The 14,685-nt window shown below is 42.1% G+C and overlaps 1 protein-coding gene across 1 annotated transcript; it reads left to right on the forward strand.

Annotated features, from left to right (window-relative positions):
* Positions 1-547: 547 nt before the first annotated feature.
* On the forward strand, positions 548-13,845 carry LOC139537649 (remodeling and spacing factor 1-like). The gene is made up of 16 exons (XM_071339206.1): positions 548-967; positions 2,548-2,639; positions 2,830-2,922; positions 3,273-3,478; positions 3,671-3,783; positions 4,036-7,238; positions 7,452-7,706; positions 8,071-8,175; positions 8,317-8,396; positions 8,502-8,556; positions 8,754-8,863; positions 8,991-9,058; positions 9,465-9,690; positions 9,993-10,216; positions 10,589-10,774; positions 10,984-13,845. The coding sequence occupies exons 1-16, from the start codon at positions 814-816 to the stop codon at positions 11,487-11,489; spliced, it is 5,676 nt and encodes a 1,891-aa protein (XP_071195307.1). The 5' UTR covers positions 548-813; the 3' UTR covers positions 11,490-13,845.
* Positions 13,846-14,685: the final 840 nt, after the last annotated feature.

Below are 14,685 nucleotides of genomic sequence, written 5' to 3' on the forward strand. Positions count from 1 at the left end.
CTGAAATTTAACCACTTTTCTCACATTACATGTGTCAGTATTTACCGTCACTCATTGGCATTGTATTTTACAAATCTAGTCTTCTGAATCATTAACAAAATCATGTTTCAGATATTTCAAGGTAATTAATATAATTATGCTGTTTCCCCAAAAGTATATTAATATTAATATTGTAAAGGTGTTGGTGTTGAAAATGTTACAAATAGCGAATTGATACAACTGCGAAAAAATGGACAGTGCAACATTGGATCACGTTGTACAAATTCAGCAAGCTTTCGTATCAAAATCAAGTTGCCAGTCCAAAACGCTACAAAATGGCAGCTGCTCAGTGGTCCGAGCCACTGTATAGCCGACTTTACATTAGTTAATTGGCGTTAAATTACCTATGGAAGAATATGAAAATGTTCACACCACCAGTGCAGACATTATAACAGAGTGATCATCCCCCACGCGTTCTCATTTGTTTACATTAGTCATTTGGATTATTATTATTTATTTTTTTACCGCAAAGACCTCTGGGCCACTAATTTATTTGACGCGGTGAATTGTGGGCAGTCATTGGTCCTCCGAGACGTACTGTCAGAGACAGAAGAGGAAAGAGACACCCCACTCGCTGTATTTTTCTGGTTCAATTAATGTCAATGAACTAAGTAGACCCGACCAGGCCCAGCTGCAATTGCATTGGAGTCTGAGAGACGCACCCAGTTAAGTAGACCGGAACTGATTATTTGTTTCAATGGTAAACGGCTTGTGTGAACTATCTTCATTTATCCACCATCTTTGTTACTGTCTGCTGCTCTTCCATCGGAAAAGATGGCTGCCTCGGCAGCATCGGCGGGTTCTACCCCCGGTTTTTGCCCAAGCTACGCCGTGATATGCTCTTTTCTAGAGCGGTATGGAACCTTGCTTGATTTACCGGAGCTTACATTTCCACAGTTGGAGCGATATCTCCAAGACACAATCTCAGGTATAGTTTGAAAAGCGCGATCTACTATGGGAAGATGGGACTCCACATTGCATAGTGTTCTGTGTCGTTCGTACTAGTTGTGTTATTGTGTGATTTCCAAACATAACCCATTTTATATACATGTATTGTTGTCCCAGATGTATTATTAGGATCCAGGGTGAAATAGATGCATTGTTTAACCGTGAACTGACCGAAGATCGAAGGGCTTCGGTGTAATTTGGGGCTTTAAATTACAATTTATTTTCCAGCCAAGCCAGCCTTTATCTGCCAGGGACTGAAATGCACTTCATCACACAGCCTACAGAAAATATTGTGCTTTGAACTTTTGCACAAAGGTGATCTGTTTTTAACATTTATTAAAGTATATTGGGCACTCCTATTATTCGGGTTAGGATTGAGTGTGTTGCGTTAAGGACAACATTGTCCATTGTGTTTACAGGTTAAGTAATGTTTTGGCATAGTGGTTCGCTCGCGCTGTATTGCGCATGCGCACGCTCATCTTCAGGGCTTCCTACTCAATGGTGTCCTGCTGTAATTACGCAAAGAATGGTCTGCTTTATTCAAACTATTTTGGCGGATTTTGGTTGTTTGTATCACACATACTACATTGTTATTCCATACTATTGTATTAGTCATGTTACGTTTTTGTTTTATATTGTTAGGAAATTAGCAAATATCTAATTTGAATGCATTGTTTTAATAATTTAATATTGTGCACTGTCCCAGTGTCTCCACTTTAGAGATGTATGACTTGTCTCCTCTCCAACGCCCAGGAAGTTCCAATTCAAACTCCCAATCTCTGCAAATCAAATCAAGCGTTATAATGTCAAAATACGTTCGTTACTCAGCAAATATGGAGTTTCGCTGAGCAACGTTCTTCATTTACTTCGTTACGTCCGGTATGTACTTTCAAAAAAGGTTTAAATAAAAATGTACAACCCACCGAAAAAAATGCCTATTGGCACCTCCAATATCTGGCTTTACTGCCAAGCACAGGTCGGAAGTCTACAACAGTTCAATGAGGTCTCCAAGATGAATTTATTTTGGTTGTAAGTGTTTATTTAGACCTTTTTTTGGAAGTACATACTGGCCATAACAGGAGTAAATGAAGATAGTTGCTCAGCGAAATTCCATATTTGATGAGTAACTCATTTATTTTGAGTTTTTACATTATACAGCTTGCAGAGCAGTCGAATCAGAGCTTTCTGGGCGTTAGAGAGGAGACTCATTGGCGACATCTCTAACGCACAGATACTGGGGCAATCGTGCACAGGAGTTCTTTTTAATATGTGAAGACATTTTTATTTTCTTATTCCCCACTCTCATCAAAACCTATTTTAATTCCTTTGTCTCCATTTGATATTAACTAATGCAAAACTAAATCATTTGAAGTGCTAGTGGACCAATACCTATAAATATTATGAAATGTCGTATGATATGGATTCGTAACAGTGTGTGAGTGGGATTCATATTCAAGATATACATGCTGTAGCTATTTATTGGCCTATACAATAGGTGATATGTGGTTGAGAAACATTGATGTTTACAAAATGGTGTCATTATCCCACCTCTCCCCTCAGTTCCAAAGATCTTGGTGGACCTTCACGTGAAGTTGTTGAGGAAGATTGGCAAGTCAGTGTCCGCAGACAGATGGGAGAAGTACCTTGTGAAGGTAAATAGATCTCAGAACAAGGCTGGACATTTTCTGCACACTCCGATACAGTTAGGCTTAGCTTAATAGATTAATCACATTGAAATATATTCAATTTTTGTCAAATACAGGCAGTGGCATGAGTCTGGGCATTCTGAATGATGATAGTATTGAGGTTAACCAATGGCTGATGGAATGTGTTTTCTTACAGGTGTGCCATGAGTTCAACAGTACTTGGGCATGGGAGCTTGAAAATAAAGGATACAAGGACATGTCTGTGGAGTGCAAGACTGGAATCCTCAAAGTAAGGTTGCAATATAGCTATAATTAGGCTAGTTCTGCATGCAAAGACATGCAACATATATTTCCAAACAAGATACAGGTGGTAAAAATTACGCATATTTTCACGTTCTTAAATAAGGCCTTTCTTCTGTATGGTACAAAAGTAAATTCTCTGAAAATAGTAATGCCAGTGGTAGTGGGACATAACTTGTGCAGTTCACCCAAGTGTGTTTTTGTATTGCAAGTCATATTGCTGTTGCAATATTCCATAAAAAATATTGCAATATATTTGGCCATATCATGCAGCCCTACTAACATAATTTTTTTCTTCTAAGTGCAACATTTTTCATACTTTCTCTCTTTTCTATCCAGCATTTGTGTGAATGCCAGTTTGATGACAATGTAAAGTTCAAGACAGCAATCAATGAGGAGGATCCCGATAAGATGCGGCTTCTCCCCATTGGCAAGGACAAAGATGGCCTGATGTACTGGTTCCAACTTGACCAGGACAAGAATGTGAGGGTCTATGTGGAGGAGCAGGACGACCTGGATGGGTCTTCCTGGAACTGCATTGTCAGGTACTGTGGAACCATTGGAATGAGGGGCTGGATGTGATTCAGGGGATGAAAGAGACATACTGTTGTACTGCAGAGCCTAAATGTCAAAGGTCTTGTATTCCAGGTGGATCATAGATTACTTGGTTTATATGTAATTTTACCACAAGATTACTAAACTGGAAAGAGTTATTTGAATTATCCATCTCTATACAGAGACAGAAACAGCTTGGCTGAGATCCTGGCACTGCTAAAGACTCAAATCGACCCAGCACTGTTGACAAAGAAAGAAGGAGAGGAGGAAGAAAAAAATAATACTGGGGGAGAAGGTAGTGTTATATCAACAAGGCTTGTTACACCAATAATGTCATCTGTTATTTGTTGTTTACTCACAAATATTTTCATGATATTGATATTGCATGAGTTAAGTAATTTGCCTGGAATTGGATCTATTTTGTCAAAGGTAAACAACTTATTTCCCTGATAGGTGCAGTTTTAAATCTTGAACTTTTATTTTCTATGAATATATCATTCTGTTGTAACTGCAATTCCTATTTATACCTTTTTTCCTATCGGGGAAGTTAAAAAGACAGAGGATACCTCAGAGGATGAAGAGGACAAACCCTCCAAGGGTACAGATTCCTTAGTCTCCCCAAAAACCGAGATTACAGAAAAAGAGGAATCAAAACTAGACGAATCAGATGCCAAATCCTCATTGAATGGCCTCAAAGACGAGTCAGAGTCAAAAAGCCAGTCAGAGGAGCCTATGGTGGATGACAAGGTCACCATAAACACCCAGGCCATCAAAGAAGAGCCAATGGAGGTGTCAGAATCCAAGGAGAGCACAGCCACAAATGCTACAGAGCCTCTTGCAGAGAAACCTTGTCTGACGCCACAGACAGAACAGACAGATGAAGCCAAGAGGAAGACTGCAAATGAACTCCAAAGGGCGATGAAGAATGACCAGCAGGCCAAAATCCCATTGAAAAAGAGAGAGATGAAACTTTGTGAAAATGTTGATAATAATAGTGGCGGTGGCAGTAGTATCTTTGTGCGAAACCCATCTGTTACTCCTGTCAAAGAATCTCCTGAAGTTGAGGAGACAAGTAAAGAGGTCTCTGATGCCCCGGTGGGGATGTGTAAAAGTGATCAAATGAATGGTGATGCTTGGCCTACAACAGAAAAAAGTGTCAATAATGGTTTGAGAGACTCTGCTGATGGCAAAAAACGGCAAACAAAAGCTGCTGCTGGGGAAGAACGTAAAGCAGCAGAAGCTAGTGCAAAGGAGAAAATAAACCTGGACAAGGAGAAAGAGGAGATGACAAGCAACACTGAGGTGGCCATGGCCAATGAAACAAGTCTACAGAAAATGGTTCCAGCAGAAAAGGAAAGCACTGAAGATTCAGAGGAAGTAAAAAAATCAGCCTTAAAAGACGCTAAATCTCTGTCCCCTCTAATGACAAAGCCATTGACTTCATCTAAGGATGCAACAAGCCCACCGGAGAAGCACGCTGATTGTAAAGAGGAACAAAAAGTGAAGGTATCCAAGTGGGATGTAAAAGTGTGTCGTACAGAACACGCAAACTATACATCAATAGAAACCGATAAAAACCCTTTGTCTAGTAAGTTACAGAAACCAGATGAAACTAACGGAACAGATTCATCCATTACCTCTCAAGAGGTCAAGTCAGCTGTCTCTAAGGAAACAGATAAAACAGTTGTCAATAAGGACGGTTATCCACTTTCTGTCGTGAAAGATATGGAAAAACCACCCAGCACAAAAGGTACAGAAAAGTGGTCAAACCCTAAAAACCCAGAAACCTCAGTCATCACTAAACAAACCGGGAGACCTGACCCAATTACAGAGAAACCAGACCGCCCTAAATGCATAAAGATGCCAACAGTCATAAAAAATACAGAGAAACCACCTGACAAAGAGGGTGTAGAGAAATGTGATGTTTCTAAAGATATCAAAACTTCTGTAATTAAAAAGACAGAGATTTCAGAAAAGAGTAAAGATGCTGAGAACCTGGCCATCTCTCAAGAGACCAATAAGTCCTCATTCCTTAAAAAGGCAGACAAACCAGTTTCCAATAAAGAAGCAGAGAAACTGGAGAGCACTAAAGAGACTGATAAATCGTTGGTCATTAAAATGACAGTGAAACCAGAGGCATCTAAACATACAGAGAAATGTGATAACCCTAAAGACATTAAAATGTCAGCTGTCACCAAGGAGAAACCTGCTGTAGGCACAGATGCAAAGGCTGCCGCTGAGGTGAAGAAAAAAGCTGTCCTGGAGAAAGACGTTTTCTCAGCGTCTATCTGTAAAGATGAAATGAGAACTGTTGCTAAAGCGACTAAGACACAATCTGGACCAAAAGACGTGGAGATGGCAGACGTCTCTGAGAAAACAACCCAATCACAACTGGATGAACCCATAAAGGTAGAGAAATCGGCTACCCCTAAAGATGCAGAGAAATGTGCTACCCCTAAAGACACAGAGAAATCTACTAAATTGGTTACCCCTAAGGAAGGTGGGAAATTGGCTACCCCAAAAGACACAGAGAAATCAGCAATACCTAAAGACACAGTGAAATATGCTCAATCGGCAGCGCCTAAAGACGCAGAGAAATTGGCTAACCCTAAAGATGCTGAGAAGTCTGCTAAATCAGCTACACCTACCCCTAAAGATGCTGAGAAATCGGCTAAATCAGCTACACCTACCCCTAAAGATGCTGAGAAGTCTGCTAAATCAGCTACACCTTCCCCTAAAGATGCTGAGAAGTCTGCTAAATCAGCTACACCTACCCCTAAAGATGCTGAGAAATCGGCTAAAAACACAGAGACTACCTCTAAAAAGATAGAACAATCTTTTAGGGGACAGAAACCAGACACTGAAGAAACTGAGAAACTGGCAGACACAAAGACAGTTGCAGAAAAAGGAGAGAAACTTGTCACCTTTCAGGACGCCAAGCAATTACCCTCTCTCAAAAAGTCTGTCCCAGTGGAGGGGAAACAGGAGGAGCCTATGGAAATGCGTTCGGAAAAGTCAACACACGACAACATAAAGATCAAGGGACATGCTGAAAAAGGCTGTCCAAAAAAGGCTGTTAAAAGTGGAGTGAAGTCTGAGACCAAGCCTATCAAAGACCCAAAGCCCATGGACTGTGATGCACCATCAGAAAAACAGGCTGTTAGTAAGAAGGCATCATCTCTCACAGAGACTGAGGGTGAGACGGACAAAAGCCAGGACAAAGTCATCAAGGAAGATTCCACAACACAGGGATGCCCCCAAAAAGAGGATGGGAGTAAGGATGATCAGGCTAAGAAAAATGACAAAAAGGAGGATGATGGAACTGAGAAAGATGTCAAAAATTCAACGGTAGCAGAGAAATCGGGTCAGGCAAAAGCAAGTGAGGGGTCTGAGGAAGATGAGAACAAGAACAAAGAGGATGAGGACAAGAGTGAAAAAAAGGATGCGGGAACAACATCAGAGATCCAAGAGGAGGGGATTCGCCTGAAAATACGCGGGATTACCCACCGGAGGAGAGCTGAGCTCCAGAGGAAGGAGAGGGACTCTGGGTCAGATACTGGTGAGACTGGGAGATCCCTGAGGAGGTCACCCAGGATCTGCAGGCCAACCGCTAAGGGGGTGGAGTTCCAGGACAGGAGGATGGAGAAGAAAGAGGCCACACCCCCTGTAGAGAAGGGTGATGAGGAGGAGAAAACTGTTCAGAGGAAACCGAGAGAGAAGGTTGATCAAGATGGACTGTACAAATCTAAGGTAAGTTCTTTCAGTAACTGCAGATATTTCTACATTCATATGTTGGATTGTGAATGCATGTTTTTGGATCAACAGTGTCTTTTAGATCAGGGATTCACACATTGTCAGCCATCAGGAACTTATGTGTATGCTGTCCTACATTAGCTTCATGAAACCCAAAAGTTAGAATGTCTGTGTTTATAATTTGGCTGTCAAGATGACATCTGTTTTCAGGGGCGACGGAGGAGAAAGACCCGGTGGTCCAACACTCGAACACAAAGGCGCAAAAATAATGGTTCTGGTGAAGACGATGAAAGCGAGTCGAGCGAGGAGGACAACAGTGATGAGAGCTTTAAGGTGGAGAGGGGCAAGAGGAGGAAGAGGAACAGGGAGAGGCACAGCGACGACTCTGACACCTCCTCGGATGATGACCTCCCTCCTAACGATGACCCCTGCAAACACTGCGGCCTCCCCAACCATCCTGAGCTGGTGGGTCCTGAAAATGTGATCCCTATTTTCTCAGCTCAATAAATGGCACAATGGGTCGCATATAGTTGTGATAATTATAATGGAATTGCCCACATGGTGGGCTGCAGGGCTCTGGTCAAGTCCACATAAGTTTCAGTCAATTCAGAATGTAAATCAAATTCCAATTCCACATGTTTGTTATTTTAAATGCATTGAAGATAATTAAAATTGGAATTTCAGTGTACTTTCTGAATTGAAATGGAATTGACCCCAACCCTGGTGGGCTGTCAGTGGTTATACTATATTCATATTATGTATCTAAACTGACTGATAAGACTACAAAATAATGTGTTCCAGCTAATACACCTTTGTGTTCCCCTCACAGATTTTGCTGTGTGACTCGTGCGATAGCGGCTACCACACGGCCTGCCTCAGACCCCCTCTCATGATCATCCCAGACGGGGAGTGGTTCTGTCCACCCTGCCAACATGTAAGTAGCCACCAGATGGTAAACAATTGGTAGTTGCACTACAGTTTGGATGCTAGCCACATTATTGTTTTAAACTAATGGCTTGCTTTATGTGTGGTATTATTTGTCATTCTTACCCCTCTTTCCTCGTGACCCCTGCAGAAGCTGCTCTGTGACAAGCTTGAGGAGCAGCTTACTGATCTCGATGCTTCCCTGAAAAAGAGGGAGCGCGCTGAGCGACGGTATCAACCTCTGAACCATGACCCATGGTGTAAAACAGCAAATGACAACAGGAAGATAATGTAGCTCATAAAGTTGTTTTAAATTATTTTATTTTCTCCCTCCAGAAAAGAGCGGTTGGTCTATGTTGGAATCAGTGTTGAAAACATCATCACTCCCTCGGTAGGCAGCATTTGGTTGCTATGGTTATACCATCATGGAAGTCAATTGCAACACATCCAGAATTCAGTGTGTTTGTAGGACATCTGTGTAAGATGGTCTGTCACACTGTTCCTTGCCTAGCCTAGACTGATGTCAGCATAAATGTTTGCTTCCTATATTGTACTGTGAACTGACACATTGCCAACTGTCATTTTTAGTTGGCGATAGAGGAAGAAAGGGAGGAAGAGGTGGTGAAAAAGGAGAAGAAAGAGCGAACCAAGAGCTGGGGTCGAAGGTCGACAAGGGCAAAGAAAAGCATAAGCTACAGGTATGACGTCTGTACTGAACTCATGGATATCAGAACATTGTATGTGCTGTGTGTGGCTGGTCTTTATTTATTGTTTCAGTATGGTGGCTGATAAATTCCCTGAATAATTTCAACGTCTTGTTTGCAGGTTTGATGAATTTGATGAGGCTATTGAGGAGGCAATTGAAGAAGACATCAGAGAGGCTGATGGTGGAGGTAGGAAGACATTATGGAATATGGCAACCACTTCCCAGAATTATGACTTTCATTCAATAGTTTATGCTGCGTTTTATTGATGTTCTGAAATCATTTTTGGCTGCATCATTTCATCTGTGCAAACATGCTGCTTGCTCAGATGCCCTAATAATTGTGCACTCCTTTAATAAGGGTTACGAAGAGTCAAGTCTGAGGCTGTATTTCATCCTAAGATAGATGTTCCCTCTCTGCCCTCGTATACATATCCACTCCTTTCAGTTCTGTCAGGAGGAGTGAACGAGGGTAAAATAGGGATTTTCCCTGAATGAAATGCAACCTCAGAGCTTTTTAACTTATGTAGCCTGCAAACAATCTTTGTGTGCCTGTTGGATTGAGTCTAAATGTTAACATGTGCTGCCCTCTACAGGAGCTGGTCGAGGCAAGGACATGGCCAACATCACAGGCCATAGCAGAGGGAAGGACATGTCCACTATCCTGGCAGCAGGAGAGGGTGGCGAGGGCAAGGAGAATGGGTGCCCGCCGCGGCCCAACGCCGGCCAGCGCAGGAAGAAGCGCCGGCGTCTCAACGACCTGGACAGCGACAGCACTATGGAGGAGGAAGAGAGCGAGGACGAGTTCCGTCTCAGTGACAGGTAGGTTCATTAGGAAAGTGGGAGGTAGGGGTTCATGAATCAGAACAGGGAGGTTGTGTCCATAAGGCACCAAATGGAAGACAACGGACTGAAACGCGGAGGGACTACCTAGACTTTTTTGTTTTCCACTGCAAAATGTTTTTAAACATTTCCCATTGTGTGCCATAATGAACACAAGCCATGGTTCCACTTCATTGATGGCTATTACAGCCACAAAGGTGTGACACAAAGGGGTGTTGAATTAATTTGTCACTCATTCTTCTGTTTTTTTCTCTCTCTCCACTGCACATTTTTTCATGTAGTACGGAGGAAGAGGAGTTTGTGGCGTCGGACAAGAGCGATGCAGAGAGCGAAGTGGCAGTCGACTCCAATGACGACAGCGACTTCGGCAGCACACAACGCAGAACCGCCAGGACAAGGAGGCCGGCCAAACGTCAGAGGAGCACTCAGCCGCGACGGCGCCGCAGACCACGAAGGTACTCAGACGATGAAGAGGAGACTAGTGAGGAAGAAGAGGAAGAAATGGGTATGTTGGCATCGTCATTTCCTCTGTGGTTTGAAAGGACATTACACTCCAGAATCAAACTTTGTTAGATGTTTTCAGATCTCAAAAGTGGTCTTCTTTTGGGACAAGTTCCAGGCCATCTGTTTTGTTGATTCAGCTTTATGCCGTAATCCAAAATTAATTGAAAAGGTCCTGATTTGTGGCACTTATCAGTTCCATTAATTTGGAGTTGAGGCCTTCAGTACGCTGGTTAGACACAGCCAATTGTGTGGGATGTGGATCCATCTTTTGATTTTAAGGTCTGAAAACTTCTGTGTTGATTTTGTAATTGTCCTTTTAAAAACCTATAGGTATGTGATGTGGCTCTCTTTCTGTGTTGACCTGTGTAACTAGTGTCGGAGGGCTCCAGCGAGTTCAGCGATAGTGACCTGGACTGTAGCCGACGCCGATCCCGCCGGAGTCAGACGACGAAGCAGGTCAACTACTGCGAGTCGTCCGGAGACTCTGACGGCTCTAAGGCCAACACAAACCGCGACAAAGTCAAACCGTGGCGGCGCCTCGCCAGTTCTGACAGCGAAGGTCAGGCAGACATTTTTTTTCTAAACGCGTGCTCTTTTCCTCAACGACCCCGCCATTAGCATAGGTTCTCTGTAGGATGTATGTAAACTGTAGTTAGTTGGCTAATATTTGTATTTATTTAACGTGTTCTCACTTGCCGTCACTTTAACTGATATTAACAATATGGTTTTATCTAACGTCCATGGTTTCCATGTACCTGGTTCTTTCAGCGAGCTCCTCCAGAGGCTCGGACGACAGCGAGAGGGAGAGGACTAGGTTAAAGAGGAGGGCCGACTCATCCGAGAAAGAGTCCCAGCAGCACCGCAGACGACTTTCACTGAAACGGCGGCGAGCCTCTGAGGAGGACGATGACGACCACGATTCCGATGAATCATCGGAGGGAGAACGTCCTGTCCGCAAGCGTGTGAACCGCATCGACTCGGACGACTCTGAGAAGGAGACGAAAGAAACCAGGGAAGAGGAGGAAGGGGGGGTGCTGGGGAAGGGAGCCAGCCCGTTGGACTACAGCCTGGTGGAGCTGCATCCCCCCACCAACGGACAGAGTCCCATCAAGGCCCTAGAGGGCCTGGCTCACATTGGGCCCCAAAAACCTGTGGCCACAGCTGTCGCCATAGCGCCCAATGGACTGGAGTTGGCACCACAGGATGATGATGAGGATGACCTGCTGGGGGTCACAGACCTGGTGGACTTTGTCTGCAACAGTGATATGTTGTAAAACTCAAGTTGTACGTTTGTTCTTTTCTGTAGTATTTTGTTAATGTTTTTGTCCTGTCCTTATTATAAAAAGGTTTTATTCATCCTCCTTGTCTCCCCCCCCCATTAGTATGATGCCATCCATCCATATGAACTGGACATCTTACGGGGGGGGGAGAAAGTTCATTGTCTTCACACCTTTCGTAGTGTGATTGTACAGTCATTGAGAGCACTAACTCCGAAGGTTGTTAAGTGGCACGTTACTTTGCATTGTCTTATCCTCTGTACTCGGTCACCGATGGACATGTGGGTCAGATACTTGACCGTAAATGACACACAAATCAACCTACCTGTTTCTCCAGCCAACTTCCAGGGTTGTCTACTCAGGGGTCCATCCACTACCCCCACATACAAAGAGTCCATCTCCCAAATTCTTGGTTGTGTTCATTAGGCCCCAAACGACAGAAAACAGACAAACCGTGAGGGACTACCTTGCCTTGTCCATTTTTAAGAAATGCAAATTTTCCATTGTGTGACCTAATGAACATGACCCATGACTTCCTGTTCTCCTGAGAGGCACCTCTCAGTGTTCCTGCCTGGGAAAGAGGACATTTTATTGTATGACATTAATTAATTGTTTGTTGGTAGGATGTAGATGTGTATTGTTGTTCAACATATTTATGAGAATAGATGTCAGGGGTCAAACTGCATTCCATTTACGACTTAAATTAACCTAGTTTTGTGGATCAACTGCTGGAAACCAATCGTTGTTTTTATCCCCCTGCTCTTTACCCCAAACTTTAAATATGAATGTCTTTCACTTTTTTGATATTTGAATTCCACATTTTAATCCTCCTACATCAATCAAACTATTTATTCTTTGTTTTGATGTGTTCAATTCGTCAGTTGTTTGATAAGCTAAACCATTACACAGGTTTCCCACTTTCTTTTATAGACCATTTACAACAAGCACTGGATGAAAAAGCATGAGCATAACAGTTTAAGTCAGCATTCCCATAGGAAAACGGGACACAGAACCATCATCATCATGCTAGAAACAACTTTTTTTAACTGACAGACTGACAGACCAGACCCACAACCGATCCCATACTTTCTAGAAAATACAATCTCCAAAAGAGTGTTTTTCTCATGGATTTGGTTAATTGTTTTTACCCAAAGTATTGAAATGTTGTACTGCAGCCTATATCCCGTTTTTATTTTTATCAAACGTTCCCATCAAGTGGTATTTTAACCGTTTTTAATTATTGTTACAAAACACTATCAAGGCAGCTAGCTCCTCAGTGCATCATGCCAAATTACAGGTGTCATTTAATCAACATTAAAATCTGTTAACTACCACCACATTGACAAGACTTTCCTTTTAAATGGAGGTTTGAGTGTATTTAATGTCACCAACTAGAGTAGACCAACCCTGATCTTCTCACCTCTGTGTGCACATGTTTCTAAAAACCGAGTTTAGTTTTTGTGTACGTATAAATATAATTTTAGTGTGTGCTGCCAACACTATCAATGGATTAAATGCCCATGTTTTAGTCTTTTTCATATGCAAATATTCAAAGGGATTTGTTATGTACAGAATTTGCCAACTTTCTCTGTTCCTCTCAATAACCATGTCAGCATTTTAACCATTATTTTACGTACGTTGTGTTTTTATAATGTATTTCTTTGTATATCAAATCATCCACTTATTGTTTTCCTCCTTAGCAAACCAAGTGGCATACTGTTTCCTATGTACCTTCTTGTCGATACTGTGTGTAGGTTCAAAACCTTGAAGTAAAGGTACTTACTGAGTATACACCTAACTACCTGTTGTTGTTCATCAAGACTATTATTTTGAAATATTATTTTTTTAATAAAAACAAAATGTCCCCTGGTCTTTTCGGAACCCTCTGCCACCTCCAGTGTTGATTGTAGAGAACACTACCCCGCTCTAGTCTTCCCTCTACATCTTACTGCATCAACTGGAGACTAAATGTCTCAGATCTCAGAAAGCCTATCCTTTGTCTGTTCTCAAATATGAGCTCATTTTGGTTTTAGGGTTCCATTTTGAGGTCAGGTTAAATCACTGCCTTTCTGGGCCTATGTTCAAAAAGTTTCTCAGAGTAGGACTGCTGTCCATATATTATTCATAATGATCTAAAAGGCAACTGATCCTATATCAGCACTCCTACTCTAAGACTGTGAATACAGGCTTTGGCCTTGAATCAAAAGAAGATTCTGGATAAACGGCATGCTGGATGGGAAATGGTCCAGACCATAAATTGACCTCTAATGTTAGTGTGTATATCTAGTTTTTGCTGTAATGTATATTTAGAGGCATTTTCTTTTATCATGGAAATAAATATATTTGGCAATTATTTGATTGCATCTGTTTATAATAGTTTTCCTTGTAGAGGGGTTGTGATATTGGCACCACTTTTGTAATGAATTCATTGGATATCTGGCATGTTTGTTGGATGTTATTTTGTTATGTGCAGATGCATTGGCCACCTTAAGGATTTACGAGGTTCAATAGCCACAGACCTCTAAACTCTTTTGCTCAGCAGTGTTCCTTGTGTCTTGCTACTGAACAAGAGAGCATGAACCAACCACTGGAGGCACGGACTACACCTGGCAGGACTGATGAGTTGTGTTCAGTAAGCATAAAATGGTAGAAAACAGAGTGAAATGGGGAGGTACTAACTGAACTTGTCCAATATGAAGCCCTTGTTTTAATTTTCAGTTGTGCCCCAATGAACATGACCCTGGACACAAAGGTGGCCATCGTCAGAATCATGGGAAAAGTTCAAGATAAATGCGCTCTAATTAAGAAATGAAGCCTGTTTGTAAATTTGTCTTTTGTAAAAAAAAAGTGTTGGCATGTGTTCATCACCGATGGTAAACTTCTTATTAGTCTTGGTTAATCACACAATGTTTTTAATACTTCAAAGTGTGAAGGAAGATTTCCGAGGCTAATTAAAAATCATTTCTGAGCTGCCTGCAATGCACTCAACTAACGTGATAATATTGACTACAGTTACCGCACCATTAGTTGGACTGCCCCAAAGCTTCTACTGGCAGTTGCATTGTGGGAATCAGATGCAAATAACTAGGGTTAGTTTACCATCGTTTTGGGATGAAAAAATGTATGATTTCTGATGTAATGTTCTCAAGAGATTACGTTTATCACCTGTATTTCATGAGTATGACATGGTGGA

The sequence above is a fragment of the Salvelinus alpinus genome, chromosome 13 (assembly GCF_045679555.1).
Source record: "Salvelinus alpinus chromosome 13, SLU_Salpinus.1, whole genome shotgun sequence".
NCBI classification, from domain to species: domain Eukaryota; kingdom Metazoa; phylum Chordata; class Actinopteri; order Salmoniformes; family Salmonidae; genus Salvelinus; species Salvelinus alpinus.